Source organism: Alosa alosa, chromosome 4 (genome assembly GCF_017589495.1).
Source record: "Alosa alosa isolate M-15738 ecotype Scorff River chromosome 4, AALO_Geno_1.1, whole genome shotgun sequence".
Taxonomy (NCBI): domain Eukaryota; kingdom Metazoa; phylum Chordata; class Actinopteri; order Clupeiformes; family Clupeidae; genus Alosa; species Alosa alosa.
Genome location: NC_063192.1, coordinates 17,781,830 through 17,802,236, shown reverse-complemented (window position 1 = coordinate 17,802,236; position 20,407 = coordinate 17,781,830). Strand labels below are relative to the sequence as shown.

The 20,407-nt window shown below is 46.0% G+C and overlaps 1 protein-coding gene across 1 annotated transcript; it reads left to right on the top strand.

Annotated features, from left to right (window-relative positions):
* The first annotated feature begins 1,442 nt into the window (after nt 1-1,442).
* acvr1ba (activin A receptor type 1Ba) lies at nt 1,443-20,311 on the top strand. Its single transcript, XM_048240967.1, has 9 exons — nt 1,443-1,602; nt 13,439-13,678; nt 14,231-14,479; nt 15,038-15,268; nt 15,734-15,901; nt 15,994-16,150; nt 16,432-16,556; nt 16,732-16,862; nt 17,180-20,311. The coding sequence occupies exons 1-9, from the start codon at nt 1,512-1,514 to the stop codon at nt 17,303-17,305; spliced, it is 1,518 nt and encodes a 505-aa protein (XP_048096924.1). The 5' UTR covers nt 1,443-1,511; the 3' UTR covers nt 17,306-20,311.
* Nucleotides 20,312-20,407: the final 96 nt, after the last annotated feature.

Below are 20,407 nucleotides of genomic sequence, written 5' to 3'. Positions count from 1 at the left end.
GTGAGTGCGCCCACATCTGAGTGTGCATGTGTCTGGGTGTATCTGTCTGTGCTGTGCGGACCGTGGGGAGATAATACTCCTTCAAAGCCCCAGCATGTCTGGTCTGAGAAAGGGGGGTTATTTTTAACAGAGTACAGAGGCCTCCACACTGCCTCGGAGCTTGACCATGCCAGCCCCAACCCACCCCTGATCCATCACTCTCTCCTCATCTCTACTGCATAGGCTGTCCAGTTGGTATGCAGCTTACTGTAATGGATGTACTTGGTGCCACATGTGTGGACAAAGCAGACAATATGCATTGGGAACAGCCAGTGACTTAGATGACTTTATGACGAGATCAGCAAACCTGACAAGCTTCATGACAGCTGTGTAACTCCGGCCTAAGTATGTTCAAAATAACCTAATTAGACAAACATATCTGGAAAGATTGGTGGTGGAAAGATTTGAGTTTATTCAAAATGTGGACGTTCTTGCATGGAGCTATACTGAGCAAGCAACTGGTGGTTGTAATGCAATCAGGATTTGGTATGCTATTAGCCACATCTTAAGGTATCTGCTTAATTAAATAATACTTAATCTTGCATACCCAGAATAGCTAATGTTTCTGGAGCAGATTTTTTCCTGTGTCATGTGGTTATGAAAAGAGCATGTGGAGGGGGGTGGGAGGCATCAAACGCCTCAGCAAATATTAAAATCACGAGTTTCTCTACGGCTCTGCCATCTTGAAACAGTAAACATTTTAAGGTATGAATCTGCTCTGAAAACTTTAGAGCTGGTGAATGTGCCAGGAAGTCCTAAGTCATCTAACTCTGCCTTTCAATCAGAGGCTTGGTTAGGCCAGGTCATAGGCCTAGTTGTTCACAACTCTGGTTGACCTTTACCTTTGCTTTCTGGCTTATAGTTAACTTTTACATTTACAGATTATTGAAACCTTGAGAGCAATCAGAACTGTATCTTGCAAAGAGCTGTGCAGTCCAGGAAGGAAACTACTGGCATCATCAACTGCTTGTCTTCAGTTCAAGGCAGGTAGTTGCCATTCTAGCGCTAGGAACTGGCCTCTGTCAATCAACCTACAGAGTTCTATAACCTACTATTGAGGGAAAACCGACTTTATTCTAAATGTATCGTACATTATTAAGATGTGTATATGCTATTATAAGCGACTCTTACAATAAGTTCTGGGAAAAAAATGGACAAAATACTCTATCCTATGCCAAATGCTATACCTATAGCACAGTCAGAAATATAATATTTTATAGGCCTCGTGAAGGCAAAGAATAATGTTTCCTTTAAAATGTTAAAACTCAGACGCTTTAATCCTATCGGTTCTCTAGACTAGGAAAAAATCGTACCACAACAAAAGAATATATGCATGGGGCCCTCCCCTTTAAAATTGAGCACACCCCTTTAAGTGCGTCTGTATCAAAGCCTGGCGAGCCTGGCTGGCGGTGTATGGTTTGTGGTTGTGTTAGGTCTCGCTCTGTTGTCAATATCACACTCCGAATGCATTAATGCGAAGCGATGGGAATCCTGCAGTCATGTCTACTAAAGGAACTGCTTTAACGCTAATTGTTCTGTCCGTCCTGATAGCGATTGGTAATGGTAAGTGAAATGCCCCCGTAGCCTACAATGCATGTCTAATCTCGAGTCTTTCATAGTGTATTTATTTACTTTATTGCGGTGAGAGAGGGCGGCTGGGCTGGACGTAGCATTGCCTGTCGCTCATCATGGCGGTGTGTGGGATTTGTTAGTTGGCAAGCCTAAATGAGTAGTTCGTGTGATTCTGTTGGCGGGGCGGTTAAAAGAGGGAAGCAGTTAAATTGATGAAACGTATCTGTTTCTTTCATGTGTTTTATGGAGTAATAGATTACTAACCATTGCCCGTCATATCAGGATTTGCTAAGCGGCTAGCTTGTTATTGTGGGCAACTACTACGTAAGCAGTTGAACTCGTAGCTTGGCTACTCCGAAATATCGGGGTCAAATAACTTCTAAATTAGGAAATATTATTTGTGGATGTACAGACCCATTTTGATTATTTAAAAAATCCTGTCTATACGTAGCCTACGTTTCATGACTGATCTGATAACAATAATTACGGGACGCTTTAAATAGCTCAGACAAAGTTGGCTTAACCTATGCAACCTATTTAGGTCCTTCCTAGAACGTTTGGCAATGAATAGCCTTTAAAAATAAAATAAAAACTATCACATTAATAATTACAGGATGGGTCAAGTAGGCTACGCATCTGGTGAAACGGTCAAGTAAAACATGCAAAAGTGAATAATGTATTTAGTCGGCTACTTGCCAGGAGTGAGATCCTCGGTAGCATGTGAATGACTTGCGTGCGTGCATGCTGTTTCAGCTCAGCCCAACGTAGCCTACACGTTTATTGTTTTTAACCAACTTAATTTATTTAAGCTATGTTTAGTAGGCTACGCATACAATGATTGTTTCCCAAATCGCTTTATCGTTTGTTTTTACCTACGTATACAGTAATTTGATATTATCACAATATCAGCGCGCTGTTATGTGGCTGTTGTTGACAAAACAATAGAGTGGCGTCCCGCGAACAACTTGGTGAAGCTGTAAGGGCAGACTATGTGGTAACGTGGGGCGAGGGCACAGGCCGGGTGCCGTCCATGTTGAATATGCCTGGACAATGTTCTTTACTAGAAAAACATTAAATTGGTCATGCGCTTTTTTCATGACTTATTGACAGGTCAACTCCTAAGATTTACGGGGCAGCCGTGGCCTACTGGTTAGCACTTAGCACTTAGGACTTGGAGCCGGTTTGAACCCTGACCGTAGGCACGGCTGAAGTGCCCTTGAGCAAGGCACCCAACCCTTTACTGCTCCCCGAGCGCCGCTGTTGTTGCAGGCAGCTCACTGTGCCGGGATTAGCGTGTGCTTCACCTCACTTTGTGTTCACCGTGTGCTGAATGTGTTTCACTAATTCACGGATTGGGATAAATGCAGAGACCAAATTTCCCTCATGGGATCAAAAGAGTATATACTTATTTATAGATGCTTAAATCGGAAATTGTGCGCGTTAGTTCATGTCTTTGGATAAGGAGCGGGTTTGAAAGACAATCAGTAACCCCCCAGCGTCTGTTAAAAATTAAAGGCTTCTTTATGACCATGAGCTCGTGCATGCTGCTGGAGTTCAGTGTATTCAGGCGGCCCAGACAGAAGTCAAAGTTGTAGTCTGGATCTTTTGTGATGGAAATTTTGGCAATGAGCCTCTTTCAGTGTCCGGTCAAGGGGGCCCACTCCCCCTTTTGTACGACCCAGGCTCATTTTGCTCACACTCGGAATGTAAATGAATACATCTGTGGTCTGGCATATGGTGACCTACAGGATTTCTGCTCTGTCAACACTGCACAGTCTGGGTGTCTACTGTTAGAAATAGTTTGAATCCTTGTGTGAAACGTCTTTTGTTTTTACTGTGTCGCAACCCTGACTGGTAGAAGCTGCTGCCCCACACACACACACACACACACATATACATACACACAAACACACACACACACACACACACACACACACACACACACACACACACACACACACACACACACCTCTTCTTATTTCTTTTTTCTTTACCTGTGAATGTTCCCCTTGTTGCAGCTTGTCACACTGATGGGGCAATCTGTGAGGGAAGGCTCAATGAGAATGTAACCAGATGCACTCAAGGGTTTTCTTTTTCCTTTTTCGTTCTTGTTTATCTTTTTCAGTGCAGACACCCAGCTACAGTATATTGAAGTTACATATTTGACACACACATACCTGCACAGACACACACACTTGAGACAGTGTGATTCGTCCTCCATCCAGGAATTGGTCTGCAACCTTCCACTGTCAGATTGTGAGAAGATTCAGTGATGCACAAACTTGCACTGCACATTGACAGTCTGATAAGGCTTAAGGTGAACTGTTTTGTGTGTGTGTTTATGGAGGCAGGAAGTTTCGTTCGTCCAGTGCTGCCTGTTAAGATGGATAACACCTGCATTGATTTGCCTGTGAGGGTGGGGTCTTGCTGTGTGTGTGTGTGTGTGTGTGTGTGTGTGTGTGTAACTGGGGCTGGGGCCAGGCAGACCCATGATGGGTTTGCACAGCTGTGGCTGACAAGGGGGTGGTGGTGGAGGAGTTTGGGCCCATTCCATGCCACGGTTTTAATACTAATGGAGCCTTGAGAGAAGATGGGGGTAGTCTGAGGCTCACTGGGGGGACTCTTAAGCCAAATCTCTCTCTCTCTCTCTCTCTCTCTTCTCTCTCTCTCTCTCTCTTTCTCTCTCTCTCTCCTTTCTCTCTCTCTCTCTCTTCTCTCTCTCTCTCTCCTTTCTCTCTCTCTCTCTTTCTCTCTCTCTCTCCTTTCTCTCTCTCTCTCTCCTTTCTCTCTTCCTTTCTCTCTCTCTCTCAATTTCAATTTCAATGGAGCTTTATTGGCATTACTCAATGAAGCAGTGTTGCCAAAGCAAACATATAACAAAACAACACAGATACAATATCTGTTTAAAAAATACAAATAAAATAATAATAATAATAACAATGATAATAATTAAAAAGAGAAAATAATAAATTAAATGTATAATGATACAGTATTACTATATACTGTATATTTATCAATGTGCTATCATGGGTATTGGTTATTGATATAAAGCAAAGCATGTCACAATATCTACCATCATCTCTCTCTCTCTCCTTTCTCTCCTTTCTCTCTCTCTCTCTCTCTCTCTCTCTCTCTCTCTCTCTCTCTCTCTCCTTTCTCTTCCTCTCTCTCTCTCCTTTCTCTTCCTCTCTCTCTCTCATGCATACACACCTCACGTCATCTACGAAGCCTAACAGGGACGGGTGCTTGTGACTGGATAGCGGTGTGGTTACTCAGTCGAAAAGTGTGGCTGAGGCAGGTGTTATGTTGACGACCTCGAAACTCTCTCCATCCGTCGACGTTGCCCTTCAGAGCCTGGGCTGTGTGCTCTGTGTCCCTGTGTGGATTGTGAGCGCATACACCCACACACACACGTACACCCACACACACACGTACACCCACACACACATATACACAAAGAAAAACAGCAGCAGCTATGTGATACAGGCACAGAGTGCAAGGCAGGCAAGCAGCCTCAAGGCAGGGTGCGTCTCTTTCTCTCCCCCATTCTTTCTTTCTCTCTCTCTCGTCTTACTTTCATGTGGTGCTGGGTGCTGGCCTGACTACAGTTTCTCAGGGGATGAACTGTTTCAGTTGGGTTTTATCTTTGGTTCCACGGTTAGCTGTATAGCCATGGCTGTGTCTGATTCCTGTTCAGTATCAGCACTCGGGGCCACACTGGGGAGAGAGAGAGAGAGAGAGAAAAAATGGATGGATCCGTTTCTCCTGCCCACTTTCATAGAGAAAGTGTGGCCTTAAATTACAGTACCTGTTCCAACCGGTCGTCAGTATATTTGAAAAAAAAAAACTGAAAGGGATTAGTGCAAGTCTGTGTGAGAGGGATTTTTAAAAAAGCAAAATGGTGTGGTTAAGATCATTTCTTGCTTTGTTTTACAGTTGAAAGGCATTTAATGGTGCTTTGAGCGTGTGACAACTAGTGTTGTCACGATACCAAAATTATGACTTCGATACGATACCATAAATATCACGATGCTCAATACTGAAACAATACTACGGCGAAATCCTAAGATATCTGGAAAAGAAAGGACTCCTACCTCCTCCAAGTGCATTGAGTCATTTGTGTTGAATTCGGTGCACTTTTGTAGTGTGCAGGTCAATTCTGGGTTCTAAACTTCCTACATAATTATTTTTTTATAATCAGTAAAATAGTAGGCCCTTTGTGTGATTTAAGTCCTTTATTATTTGTTATAGTTCATTTACTTTGTGTTGTGTTTTGGCAATAAAGTAGCTTTAAACAGCCAAACTAGGCTAGATCAAGGTCAGTGTTGAAATTACTGCATGCAGAGTGGCCTAATCTTTAGGCCATCTGATGTAGGCTAGGCCTTCCCGTGTTCATGGGATTTCTTTGACAGTTGTAAAGGGAAAAATGTGAGTCTTCTTTGCGCCCAGTGTACAAGTACGACGTTCCAACCAGGTCTTCGTCAGATAGGCCTACACCATTACATTTTGCAATATATCTGTGTGCATTGCTACATTACCTCTATTTCTTTGATAACATGATTTGCTACCAGTAACAATAAGCCGCTATTATTATTAGGACTCAACGCGCTTTGGTGGTATTAGCTGCGGGCTTTAATTAGCGCATTTCGGGTAGCCTATCTTACATCTGGGCAATAGTTATTGCAGTCTACATGCCATGACAAATATTACCAGTAGTGCTGACCGAACATGAAATAGATTGTTTACAAGATATGGTTATTCTGGCGTGAACATTGCGCTTTCATCACGTTAGCACCCTATGATTACAGCTCGTTATGTCTCGTCAAAATTCATTGATGAAGGAAGGTTCGCTTTATCCCAGAGAACCATACTCGTTTCACTTAGGAGAAGAACTTGGCACTAACCATGTAGTCGTGTTTTCTATAGCATATTCAACCTGTCGTTCTTTGAACTCTTTAAAATGTTGGGATGTCTGCGAGGTGTTTAGCCAAGTTCCATGCGTAGCCTACTGCTTTTAAATTAATTTGAAACATATTTTACAAACCTCTGTGTACCTGATGGCTTGCCTTCACTATTCGCGATGTATCCGAAATAGTTCGATTTCACTTCACCTTTTGTTTTATCCACAAGGCCGAGGACTGTCGGCAAAGAACTATGTTGACGTTGGCTGCGCACTCACTCAGAGCTGCCTGCTTGACACGCCCACTTGCCTAGATGCGTGCAAGGACAGGAGCAGTGAGCGCAGCAGTTCAGACATAAAACGTTATTATTTTAATAAAGTATCGATTCTAAAAACGTCGCAAATCGTATTTTGCGTGAAGGCATCGTGATACCTTTTTATCGATACACCGTGCAGCACTATGATGGGGCAGCCGTGGCCTACTGGTTAGCACTTCGGACCCGGAGGGTTGCCGGTTCGAACCCCGACCAGTAGGCACGGCTGAAGTGCCCTTGAGCAAGGCACCTAACCCTTCACTGCTCCCTGAGTGCCTCTGTTTGATGCAGGCAGCTCACTGCGCTGGGATTAGTGTGTGCTTCACCTCACTGTGTGTACACTGTGTGCTGTGTGTGTTTCACTAATTCACGGATTGGGTTAAATGCAGAGACCAAATTTCCCTCACAGGATCAAAAGAGTATATATACTTATACTTATACACTAGTGACAACTCGGAAACAGTAATCACTCAGCATAAACAGTGTGTTGTTTTTTCCCCCTTCGTCTTCCTCAGCCTACTCACAGAGACTTGCCATGTGCCAGCGGTTCAGGGAGTTCACAGCATTAGCCCAGGTGCCGTGCGAGGGGCTGAATGTCAGAATAATGTTATGGAAATCAAAGTAGAGCACATCAAGTCATGTTTTGCATGTGTGTGCTTGTGTATGAGATCAGAGCCAGGAGGGGAAAGCATCCAGGAGATGTGATTAAGGAAAGTAAGAGGTGTGTGTGTGTGTGTGTGTGTATATGTGTGTGTGGTCTGTAGTCCATGGGTTAGGTCAGGGTTGGGGCTGTGGCAGACGTGCTCTGTTAATGACCTCTGTAACGACCACAGCCGGCGGACGGCTCTAATTGTGCTGACAGACATACTAGCCCCTGTCTGACCCGACCTGTGTCAGGGGGATTCTCATTGTGTGTGTGTGTGTAGCAATGAGGAATGGCTCAGCGTTTTGAGACCGACGCCCTCTCCCACCTCCCCTCTCCCCAAATCCATTTTTCTGTCACCCTATCCCTTCCCTGTCTGCCCTCCTGTAGAATAAGATATCCTCCTGTTGCCCCCCTCCACCCCAAGTGAAAAAACAAGGGAATGCTGCGTTAATTACACTACAGTCAAAGTACATGAAGAGTGATGTCATATGAAGTATGTTCCTTAGTCCAGGGCTAGATTTATTATTATGCTGTGTACATGTAGAAGAAGGAGAGCAGTGTTTGAGGGAGGGAGGGAGGTGTCCCAGAGGTGAAGCTTGAGCCCCAGCAGTTGTGGAGTAAAATGCCTCCGCCAGGCCATCAAGCGGGTAATCTGAGCAGGAGGCAGAGGGAGCAAGCGGAAAAGGCTGCCCTCCTTCCTTTGCATTGATTTGTGTGTGTGTGTGCGCGCCTTTGTGCATGCACACACGTGTGTGTGTGTGTGTGTGTGTGTGTGTGCCTTGTCTGGTGGCGTCGGCGCATCTTAATCAGCTCCCTGTCTGGCCACTCTATGGATCTCATTTCAGCAGTGCATCTTGGGTAAAAAACACAGCAAACCACACCGTGGCTGCCACCATGCTTAATGCCTCTGCTTCCCCTGCCCTGAGCGACAGAAAGAGAGAGAAGAAAAGAGAAGAGAAGAGAAGCCAAATCAAGCCCAAGGAGGCAGGAAGCACACATTATACCCCGGCAGGTTAACCGTGTGTGCAAGCACACAGCCCTCGAAAATAAAACACCCTTCGATGACAGGAAGTTGGTCATTAGTGTTAAGCCTGCAAAGTGAGTGAGCCCTTCTCTCTCTCTCTCTCTCTCTCTCTCTCTCTCTCTCGCCGGGATGATTTAGCTGCGAGGCGGCCCCCAGTAGTTAAATCGTAAAGAAGTGCTCTGTCGTAGGGGCTAATCCTCGCTCTCGTCTCCAGTCCGCCTCGCGCCGTCAGATTCTCACTCTGAGGAGGAGCAGCTGGTGGGCTTGTGTTCAGTCCAGTCATTGCAGGCCCCCTCCTCACCCCCACCCGGCCCACATGGGATTGTTTGTGTTAAGACCATTTGCGGTTTCTCATTCTCCAACATCTCTGCTAATGGTGAGCATTTTTTTTATTCATTTTGGCCACGCTGTGTCTGTCATTTCCTGTCTCAACAAGTGTGGAATGACAGGAACTTTAGCGCTGGCAACACCAATTTTTAGGCTGCCTGTTTTTCTCTCTCTATTTCTCACTCTCACTCTCACTCTCACTCTCACTCTCACTCTCACTCTCACACACACACACACACACACACACACACACACACACACACACACACACACACACACACACACACACACCTCTCTATCTTTCTCCTCTTTCTTGGCCTGTTTTAAGTCTGAGTCTAGACTAGACTGTTGTGTGTTTTTTTTTTTTTTTTTTTTTTTTTACTGCTCCTCAGCACAAACTTCACAGCTGGGGGGCTTCATAATCACCCCCACACCCCCCTCATCCACACACACACACACACACACACACTTGCTCACAAACTGTGACTTTTCTCTGCTGTACCAGTCGTTAGGCGCCTTCACCCTGCAGTTGCAGTCTGTGTGTTAGTCCTGGTGCAGCCTGCCGCTCCTGCCAGCCTTTTTTCAGCTGCAGGGTCTTCCTGCAGCCCCCTTTCAATCTGTGAGACTTTCAGTCTGTGGCTGTGGTGAGTCGCGCAGGTCTGCTACTCACTGCCCTCCCACCCCGGCGCCCGTTTGCTCGCCACACCCCTCCTCAAACACACCAACTTTCTCCCTCACACCCCCCATGCAGTCTCCACCCTCCAGTCCTTCTCACACACACACTCCTCCACACTACCCCCACTCACTCAGACCCACACACAAACTCCTCCACACTACCCCCACTCACACACACACACACACACACACACACACACACACACACACACACCACTCCCACCACCCCCACTCACACCCCACTCCCGCTCTTTGTTCAGACACAGCCAGCCCAATCCCTCCTCACGTCCCCCTAATCTTCACACAAAGGCCCAGTGTAAGGCCACCAATTATGTGCACACACAAGAGGGTTCCACCTCAGCCACATTCACGCTGTTCCCGGAGCCCAACACCGCCTTACCCCACTCTCGCCTGCTTTTGTGTGCCAACTTTAAAAGAGCCCCAAAATAAGTGAGCGCGTGCGTGCTTGCGTGCTTTCCTACAATTCCTAATAGTGAGGGGTGGAGTGTCCTCGACAGTCCTGTTTGGCCTTTCTGTGGGTGAGCGTGGTGTTTTGGGGTTACGTTTTTATATGCTTAATTGTGTTGGTCAAATCTTGCTCCACTCCATTGGGAGAGGATAATGTGGGATTTCATGACCGTCACAGCTAGTTAGCGCTGGAAGTGTAATGGCCTCCATTGGAGTGGGAATCGTCCATCTGTGAACTGAAGGCACCGGGGCCGTTATGTGAACATATGACCCCCTCCGAGAGCTGCTTTGGCTTGGGTGTCCACTGGACAGCTCTGAACCGTGACTACACGAGAGGGCAGAATACAAACTGCTAGTGTGAAGTTGGTCTAATGCTCTGGTGTTGTGTGTTTGGAGTGTGTGTGTGGGTGGTGTCTTATCAAGTGGCCGATGTGGTCATGGCGAGGTTTCACCCAACGTCTCACGGTGAGGGTGAGTGTGGCGCTGCTGCTACATCCACAGGTGGGGAAAAGCGACCACCGCTTAACCCATTGGTCAGCCACAGACCTCACGCGGGCTTGCAGAAGGTCAGGAGACCTGGAATGGAGAGCAGAGGAGGCATGGGCCAGAGGGGAGGTTCAGAATTGTGTGTGGGGGTGGGGATCACTTCGGCATGCATGATGTTCTGAGCTTCAGTATGTACAGCTGTCCCAGAACATCTGCTGCTTATGTTTACGTATTTGTGGTGAGCATGTTTGCCACATTTCTGTTTCGTCACCACACTTTCCTCCATCCCTGTTTAGTGTGTTTTAAATTGCATGTGTATGTAAGAGTGCGAGAGTGTGTCTGTGGTCCAGATTTCTAGTAAGCAGGGGAAGAATCAGGGTGGTGGGGTGATTTTATTTTATTTTTTTAATGCCCGACAGGACGGATGTCTAGCAGCTCTTCCTGCCCCCTCAGACTCTGTCCAAAGATGGACTTTCTCAGGTTGCGTGTGTCAGCAGCATTTAACTACCTTCCCCATTCCACTGAACTGTGCTGCAGTTCTTGCAGCTCTTCCTGATCCGGTAGCTGGCTAGTGCTGTTAAAGCCAGGAGCAGAAAGGTCTCCCGAACAGCGTTGTGCTTCCAACCACTGTTGTCAGACAAGCCACAGGGCCATTGTGAGACAGTGTGTGTGTGTGATCCTGCGGTCGTGTTAATGGCTGACCTTTTCTCCAGCGACCTGTTTAGGTGATAGTTTGGCAGCTCCATCAAGGCAGCAGCCATGTGTTTCACAGATTTGTTTTTCATAGATGAGGGCCTGGTCACCTCTGCGTAATCTGCAGGAAATTCCTTGCGCAAGCGAGCACAACTTGGAGCCGCTCCACTGGCGCTTACTGGCACTCCTGTCCCTCAGCACAACTGCCGAGAATATTACACAAGTAGTGTACTCCAACTCACACTCTCTCTCTCTCTCTCTCACACACTCACACTCACACTCACCCTTCACATTCGCAAACACACATAAATTCAAATTCTCCCACGCAGACGTGCACATGAGCGTGTGAACCGTTCCCTTTTTTGATCGGTACGGGTGAGGCCTTCGTTGCATGTCATGCATGTCGCAATCAGTGGGAGGGAGAGTGAGGGAGGAAACGGTGTGAGTAAGACCTTTCAGGGCGAACCATGCTCTCTTCCCTAAAGTATGAGCAAGCTGGAGGAGATCAGGTCAGAGACATAAAAGGGGTGAAAAAAAGAGAGAGAGAAAGACACGGACAGAGACAGAGAGGCTGAGAGAGAGCGATAAAGGCTCTGAGTGCGACAGATCCAAGGGAGAGGGTGGTGAAACGGGGATCTGCAAATAAAGGGCCTGTACAAACAGCAGGCTATTGAGTGCACCGGGAGGAAAGATCTGGAAGAAAAGAAGAGCGGATTAGCCACAGACCTTCCCATAAACCTGCTTTGTGTGCTTTGGAAGGGACGCCATGGTCTAATGTGTCCTAAATGCTCCTGTGTGTGTGTGTGTGTGTGTGTGTGTGTGTGTTGGGGTATGATTGATACAGACAGTGGCATATAGGCCCAGTTCTGGTCTGGGTCCCGGATCCTTCTTGTTCACTGTGGTGTGTCACTTCCTCTCCTAGATGGCCTGTGTTTTTTTTGAGGGGTTGTTTCTCTTCTTAGATCGAAGCAATTAGTGTAAAGTGGCCCTCCATCGTCGGTGGCAGGGCTTTGGGCTGATAACAGTGGGGTGTGAGTGACGTGTGGCAGACATCCACCCTCACTGTCCACCTCCCCCCAACTCCAGCAAGACTGACCTCAGCCTCCTCCTACAGCTAAACAGAACTCAGCCCACAGAAACCATTCCAAACACTTCAGCACTGCACATTTACACACACACACACACACACACACACACACACACACACACACACACACACACACACACACACACACACACACACACACACACACACACACACACACACACGTAAAAAGCATAGGCATTCACACAGAGGCTTAAAGCAGAAATGCCAAGATTGTACCACCTTACTCTGGTTTCTCCAGTGGAGCCTCCTTCAGTAGATTATCTCAAATGCTTGGGCCCTGTTTTGTAATCCAGAGGCGGAGTGTCCACGCGTGTCCTTTTAGTAAACCACTGAAATAGCCTTCACACAGAGCAGTTATGGGGGCTTGATGGGAGTTGGAGTCCTTGTCTACAGTAGGCCCGACTAAAGTGTGCTGTTACTAGTCCATTAGGCGGGTGCTCTGGCCTTGCCCCTGCCATTCCTGGACCCTTAAATAGATCAGGGGAAGATGGAGCTGAGAGCTCCTTCCCTGGCCATCTGATCGGTGGTCATTATGCCAGACGATTAATGCACCTCTGCATGCGGAGGTAATGATTTGTTTGGGTAAGGGACCCATGGCCGGTTATTTACTGGCCATTGCCACTAGTGCCGCAATGGGGATCCGGCGAGGCCACAGGCCGGGCAGGCAGTCTCGTCTGGAGGCGCAGTCTGTTTTTGTTTGGGTCTCTGCAGTGAAGGATTTGGTTTCATGTCATGCAGTGTTTTGGAAGGGAGGGAGGGGGGTGGGTGGGAGACTGCGTGTCGGCACAGACCCCGAGGCGACTGGCACCAATCGAGCTCTGTGCAGCTCTGTACAGTCACCTCGCAAGTTTCCTAATCTGTGTTCACCCCCTGCTGGAGGGTTTATACTACTACAGCAAGCAGAGCAGTTGGGAATTCTACTGACAGGACAGGACTCTACTTGGATGCTTGTTTTTGATTTGTTTGATTTAGAGATGTCATCTTGTCTTTCCAATTAAAGACTTGCTATCAGAAAGTTATGTATTTTCAACCTTCTCTCTAGCGTCATTTATCTCTGAAGAAATGCCCTGATGCTATATCAGGCACACGGTGTGATAGGGAGTCATGTCCCTGAGCTGTGTCACTGAACCTCTCTGGCCTTCCTTCCTGTCTTTTTTTTGTTGTTTTTTTTTTTTTGTCACCACAGCTCTGAGGTGTAACTGCACCAACTGCGAGAGCAACGGCTATGAGTGTGAGACGGACGGGGCCTGCATGGCCTCCACATCCAACATCGGCGGCGTGGAGCAGCACGTGCGCATCTGCATCTCGCGCGACAACCTCATGCCGCCGGGGCAGCCCTTCTACTGCCTGAGCGCCGAGGGCTACCTCAACACGCACTGCTGCTACACCGACTACTGCAACAGCGTCGACCTCCAGATGCCCACAGGTGAGCGGATCAAGGAAACTGTGTTGTCTCCTAGGGGCAATTGTTTGTACAGGCCTCGCCCTGCCTCGTCCGCTTGCCAGTCAGTCATGAGAGGGAGATATGAATGGGAGGGGAAATGACTACAAGGTCAATGGAGTGGCTGGGGGTAAATGTTCATCCATAAAATCACACACACCATCTGATTATGGGTATTATGGGCTTTATGTACCCATTATAAGTCATTGTGAAGAGAGTTCTCTATTGGTGTCTGATAACAACAATTCAAAATCAGAATCGTTTATTGCCAAGGTTTTTTCCACACGAGAAAAAAAAAGCAAGGAATTCGATTTGGTAAAGCACTACTAAGAGGGCCTGATCCCAGTCCACAACAACGGAGTAGCTGTAAGGCTACAGCTTTTGAATTTCTCACAAAACTCTCATTTGAAAGAGATCGGAAATGTCAAGTTAAATGGAGTGGTCTGTCCTCCGTCAGCCTTGTGGTGGTGGAGATGTTTTATTTGTAAGGGCGTTGTGTGGTGACCGCTGGCCTATCTTGCCTGTGCTCCCCTGCAGTGCCGGAGCAGGAGCGCGCCCTAAGCAGTTGGGGGCCGGTGGAGCTGGTGGCGGTGATCGCCGGGCCCATCATCCTGGTGTGCCTGCTGCTGATCGTGGGCGTGCTGCTCTTCCAGCACCACCAGCGCACCTACAACCACCGGCAGCGGCTGGACGTGGAGGACCCGTCCTGCGACCACCTCTACCTCGCCAAGGACAAGACGCTGCAGGACCTCATCTTTGATATGTCCACCTCTGGCTCTGGCTCAGGTGAGTTCAGCTATTGTTGCTCAGCTAGGTGAAGGGAGATATTCAGATAGTTAAATTAGTGCCAGACGTGATTACAAATCTTAATTACTACGCTTAGGGTGATGACACATGGGGTAACTCGAACAATGTTGCTAGGCAACCACATAGCCAGTTCCATGTTTTTTGATGATCAAGAGAATTTGCCTACTGATGATTGAATTAGCTACTAATTATCAATATCAATGCGAGTGTCCCCAAACAGCATTACTCAGGAACAAATCCTCAATTCCTCAATTTCTGTAACATTTGTCAAAGTTGCAACGTGTCATCAGCTTTAGGTGTGTGACGTTAGTATTGGGATCATGTAGAAGTTGTATATACAAATAGAAATCAAGCATCAAAGCCTTTATACCAATCCTTTGAATTTCTTACCACCAACACTGGAAACCTTGTACACGTTTGAGTACTTAATCTAATTTCTTCACTAGAATGACAACTCCTCACCCAGATGACTGTCTTCATATGCAGTAGTTGACTGACTATATCTGACCCACCCTCTAATCTCTCCCCTTCCTTCAGGCCTCCCCCTGTTCGTGCAGAGGACGGTGGCCAGGACCATTGTCCTGCAGGAGATCATTGGGAAGGGGCGCTTCGGCGAGGTCTGGCGGGGCAAGTGGCGAGGCGGTGATGTGGCCGTCAAGATCTTCTCTTCGCGTGAGGAGCGCTCCTGGTTCCGCGAGGCGGAGATCTACCAGACCATCATGCTCCGGCACGAGAACATCCTGGGCTTTATCGCCGCAGACAACAAGGGTGAGTGCCATCTTAACACCTCCAGGTCATATTTAAAAAGGGGCTTTTCCACTGATTGTGACTCAGGGATTCATTTCAAATAAGGAAACAACCTGTGGACCACCACTGAGTGTACTTAATTGAAACATAAAATCATGGTCAGGGACCACCAGCAATGCCTTCATGGAGCACCAGTGGGCCATGGCCAACTGCTTGAAAACCCTTGTTTTAGAAGACTTAGGCCCACCAGAGTATGTATCTAGAATTAAGGTTCTTGTTGCAGTCAGTGCAGATGTGAAGCAGTTTGACCTGCTACTATGGTTTAATCTCACCATATCATTTCATGTTATCAATATCTGTTCCTGCATTTTGTATAAACACAAGTATGCAAATCGTCTAGCCTATCTCTTTGTGCCTACAGCTTCCTTGTTCTGATATCCTCTCTTTTCCCTTCCTCCTTCTCCTCTCCATCTCTCCCCGTCCCAGACAATGGTACATGGACACAGCTGTGGCTGGTGTCGGACTACCACGAGCATGGCTCACTCTTTGACTACTTGAATCACTACTCGGTCACCATCGAGGGCATGATAAAGCTGGCGCTGTCTGCGGCCAGTGGACTGGCCCACCTGCACATGGAGATCCTGGGCACACAGGGTAAGGGCCTCCTTCTAAAGTGTTTCTGAATGGCCAATACATGCTGTAATCAAACCATTGCTAATAAGTGACTATTATGGCCTTCTCCATAGGAAAGCCTGGTATAGCACACCGTGACCTCAAGTCAAAGAATATCCTGGTGAAGAAGAACGCCACTTGTGCCATCGCTGACCTGGGACTGGCAGTGAGGCACGAGTCATCCACTGACACCATTGATATCGCACCCAATCAGAGAGTGGGCACGAAGAGGTACCAAGAGATCCCGTAAACATGACTGTCCTTGCAGCTTTTTACCCAGCATACAGAATTATTGTGTTTATACAAGGGTAACATGGACAACATGCATTGTTTGTTTTTTTTGTCTTAAATTATAATTAAACATATTTAGATACATATATGTATATAATTAAATCTTAATATACATATTATTTGTCTTAAATTGTAATTAACATCAGAAGAGTGAATGACATGATCCTGTGTGATGACATCATATGCTACATACCTCATCTCTTCCCCCTGTCCCATCTCAGATATATGGCTCCAGAGGTTTTGGATGAGACCATCAATATGAAGCACTTTGATTCGTTCAAGTGTGCTGACATCTATGCCCTGGGTCTTGTATACTGGGAGATAGCGAGGCGCTGCAATGCTGGAGGTGAGATACAATGTTGCCATTCGTTGTGCATATGGAAGTTCAGAACTCCTTGAACCCACATATTTGAGTTATCTGATCTCTGTGGAATCCAGTGCTGCTGTAGCTGCCTATGCTGTCCTAGGCGTGTTCTGGTTGGCTCGTGTCAGTGGGTATAAAGCAGGCTGTTACCTCACAGGTATTCATGAAGAGTACCAGCTGCCCTACTACGACCTGGTGCCCTCGGATCCGTCCATCGAGGAGATGAGGAAGGTGGTGTGTGACCAGAGACTGCGGCCCAATGTGCCCAACTGGTGGCAGAGCTATGAGGTAAGAACAGAGCTGCCATTAGATTAGGAAGGACTGTCCTATATATATATATATATATCTCTGAGATGGGACAGGGGGAAGAGATGAGGTATGTAGCATGACACAGGATCAAGTCATTCACTCCTCTGATGTTCTTGTGAATTACAATTTAAGACTAATTAATATATATATATATATATATATATATATATATAATTGTATTAATTATTTATGATGTCCAATACTCCCTATAACTTGACATTTAAAGAAATTAAATAAATTGCAACCCTGGGTATATAAGCTCAAATATCTATTTTGATACTGTGTGTGTGTTTCAGGCACTGCGAGTAATGGGGAAGATCATGCGGGAGTGCTGGTACTCGAATGGTGCGGCGAGGCTGACGGCCCTGCGCATCAAAAAAACCCTGTCCCAGCTTAGTGTCCAGGAAGACGTGAAGATGTGAGACGCACTCGGAAGGCGGTCCGGACCGGCTTCGCCTGCAGGACACTTCCACAGAGACGCACCAACCGAGCCGAGAGCGCACAGACTCTGAACTGGGAGAGTGGGAGTGAAAAAGAAAAGACAGAGTGAAAGATTTATTTTATGGAAAAAAAAAAAGACCCTGCCAGTTTTTTCAAAGCCACACTTCTGTGTTGTAAAGAGGTCTACCTCACCTTTTTTAGCCCAAACTACTGAATCTAGCAGTTTCGCCACCTCCACCTCCACCTCCACCTCCAACTCCAGCCCAGCACTACCAACCCTCCATGTGCACACCATCCCCTTCTTTCAGGATCCGTCCGACTCTGAAGCCACTCCACCCACCGGCTGACCACTCCCTACATCCTCCCCCTCCTCCCCGCACACCTGGGCCTCCTGTCCCTGAAGCGGAGGGCCCCCTGCTCCTCATCCACTGCACTCCTCAACCTTCTCCGCCCAGTGTTTGTGGATCCCTTATTTTGTGTTTAATGGGTTTTCTTTTCTGCGCATGTCATGGCAGTAACTACTAATGTACAGTGAATCGCTGTTTGTTTTAAAAATTCTCTTACAGTTCGAAACCTTGCCACTCCTTTATTTGATCTCCCTGCCATTTTCTAGTAATGGGACTATGTGAGAGACATTTAAGACAAACGGTTGTAGCTCTACACTACAATTCAGACCTAAAAAGTTTGTCCACAGTTATATGGGTTCTTTTTTCCTCCACTTTTTTTCCTCATACCATGTTATGCGCTACTGCAGTTGTAGAGAATGTGAAGGAAAAAAGGCAGACACCCTTTCCTTTTTGAGGTCTGATGCATTACAATAGCATAGGCAGGGATGTAGCAAGCCTTGATGTCTGTGACTGTGTTCAAGTGTGTATGTGAATATATATGTATATAGACTTCGTATTATAGCTCTGATGTAATATTTAAAATTGCAGGAGGGGTTAGGGGTATACTACACACATGTGCTTGGAAAGACCTTCTGTGTGAGAGGACCTTCCATATGGCAATGTATTAATCAGGCTACAGCTTATGGCCTCCTTACACCAAACAACTTTGACAAGATTTGGGAAAGATTCTTGAAAGATTGGAGTCTTTTGAGGAAAGCTTGAAAGGGGGGCATTAGTTAAAAAAGTACAATCTTTCAAAAATCTTTCCCAAATCTGTGGTTTGGACTGTTTGGGTTGTGGTTTGGACTGTTTGGGTTCAATCCCAGTCACAGCACTACAATGCTGCAAACAGTGTGGCTGTGCACGTGTGTCTGAATGATTTTATTGTGATTTGAATCAATAAGGATCAATCTCTTGATGTGGTCCATGATTTGTTTTCTTGGACTTTTATTTTGTTCAATGTTTTGTGGGTGATTTTACATTTTATTTATTTGTTAATATTTTATATATAGTTTTTTTTTTTTTTTTTTTTTTCTCTTCGTTCACTGTGATGTGTTAATCAGGGGAGTATTGTCAGTGGAGCCCAGGTCACTGTCAAACAATGGCTGATAGAAGTGACAGAAGTCAGATAATCAAACCTGCGTGATCTGCTGGAGAGCCATACACTGAGAAACTGACATTTTAGGGAAGGGGAATTACTATGTCTGCACTGTCTTGTAATGAGAAAGAAAGTGTGTTCATACTTTGGTTTCTGATTTAAGTAGATTTTTAAATTCCTTTTTTTTTTTTTTAATAATATCTGGAAATCATCCTTTATGACAATCTTTGATGGAACTGACGTCTGTGGTTTCACATACTGATTCTGTTGTCTGGGCACTGTGAGATGTCTTTGGAAATAAGGTTGATTGAATAAGAACTGAATGCTGGTTCACCACTTAGTTCATGCATTATGTATATTTGTATTGTAAAGTATTGCATCTTTTAGCTAATCAATATCACTTGTTTATAATCAACTACTCCAAATATACCTTTTTTTTTCTACTGTTTGTATTTTTAGCTTTCCAAACAAACTTGAAGGTACTACTGATCTAAACTACTACTCTGCCTCCTGTTGCTGTCCATTTGTTGTCATTTGGAGCCATGACCTGTAGTAAAGACATTTTTACTTGCACAGTTAGTTAGATTCTTCTTTCATTTAAAACTGCTTGGGCTGCTGGTCACGCATGGAAGTATTAAGTCCATGTAAGTAGGTCTCCAACCATCCAATAAAACGCTCATTCCTGTTGTGAATCACCACCAATGTCCTGTTCTTGTAGAGGTGAGGGGTCCCGATTCCCAGCACTGGGACAGCTGGGAGTTCTGCATTGGTGTCCGGTGTTCCTTGGCTGAGCTACTCTGACCTCCATGAATACCCCCTCATGCCATTCTGTTTATGAATGTCAAACATCAGTTGGTTACCTCATATGACCCTTTAAAAAACCCTTGAAGTGGTCATTATTAGGTGCAAAATATTTGACAATTAATGTTTGGTGTCCACATTATGTGGAGCCTGAAGACATTTGGGGGACAGGATTTCGGTGCATTGACTGTTCCTTTCACTTGAACTGAAACACTAAATGTGACTGCTCATTTGAAATATGGTGCTCTGCATAAACAAAAACACTGGGTTATAAATATTTGCCTAAAGAATGATCTGAGATGCAGGTGAGTGTAGAGTAAACTTGTCCTGTTATTTAGGTCGAACTTGTTGTCAGTGTCGTCTGTGTGTTCAGAACACACCTGGAGGTGTTGTGGTGAGAGGTGTGTACCACACAGGGTGTGAGGGGATCCAGGGAAGCTGGCACAGTTTGGCTGATCCGCTGTTGTTTAGCGAGAGTCAACTTGGCATGATGTAAACCAAATGTCAAACATGATTGTACATGTTTGGTGTGTCAACATGTGACTAATGCCGTTCAGATTCTTTGGATGACATTCTGCGCCTGTGTTGACAAAGTTGAGTTATTAGTCAAACCCGTCAGCCATGTCAAAAACGCAAGTTTTTTCAGGATTAGTTTGAATATGTGTATTCGAATGATGCATTAATAAACATTTACTTTCTAATGTTGTCTTAATGTTTTGGTCATTTCAAATGTTGCCCCTCCTAAGTCCAAGTAAAATTCACAATATCCACATTGTGTGAATACAGTTTTTGCCTAT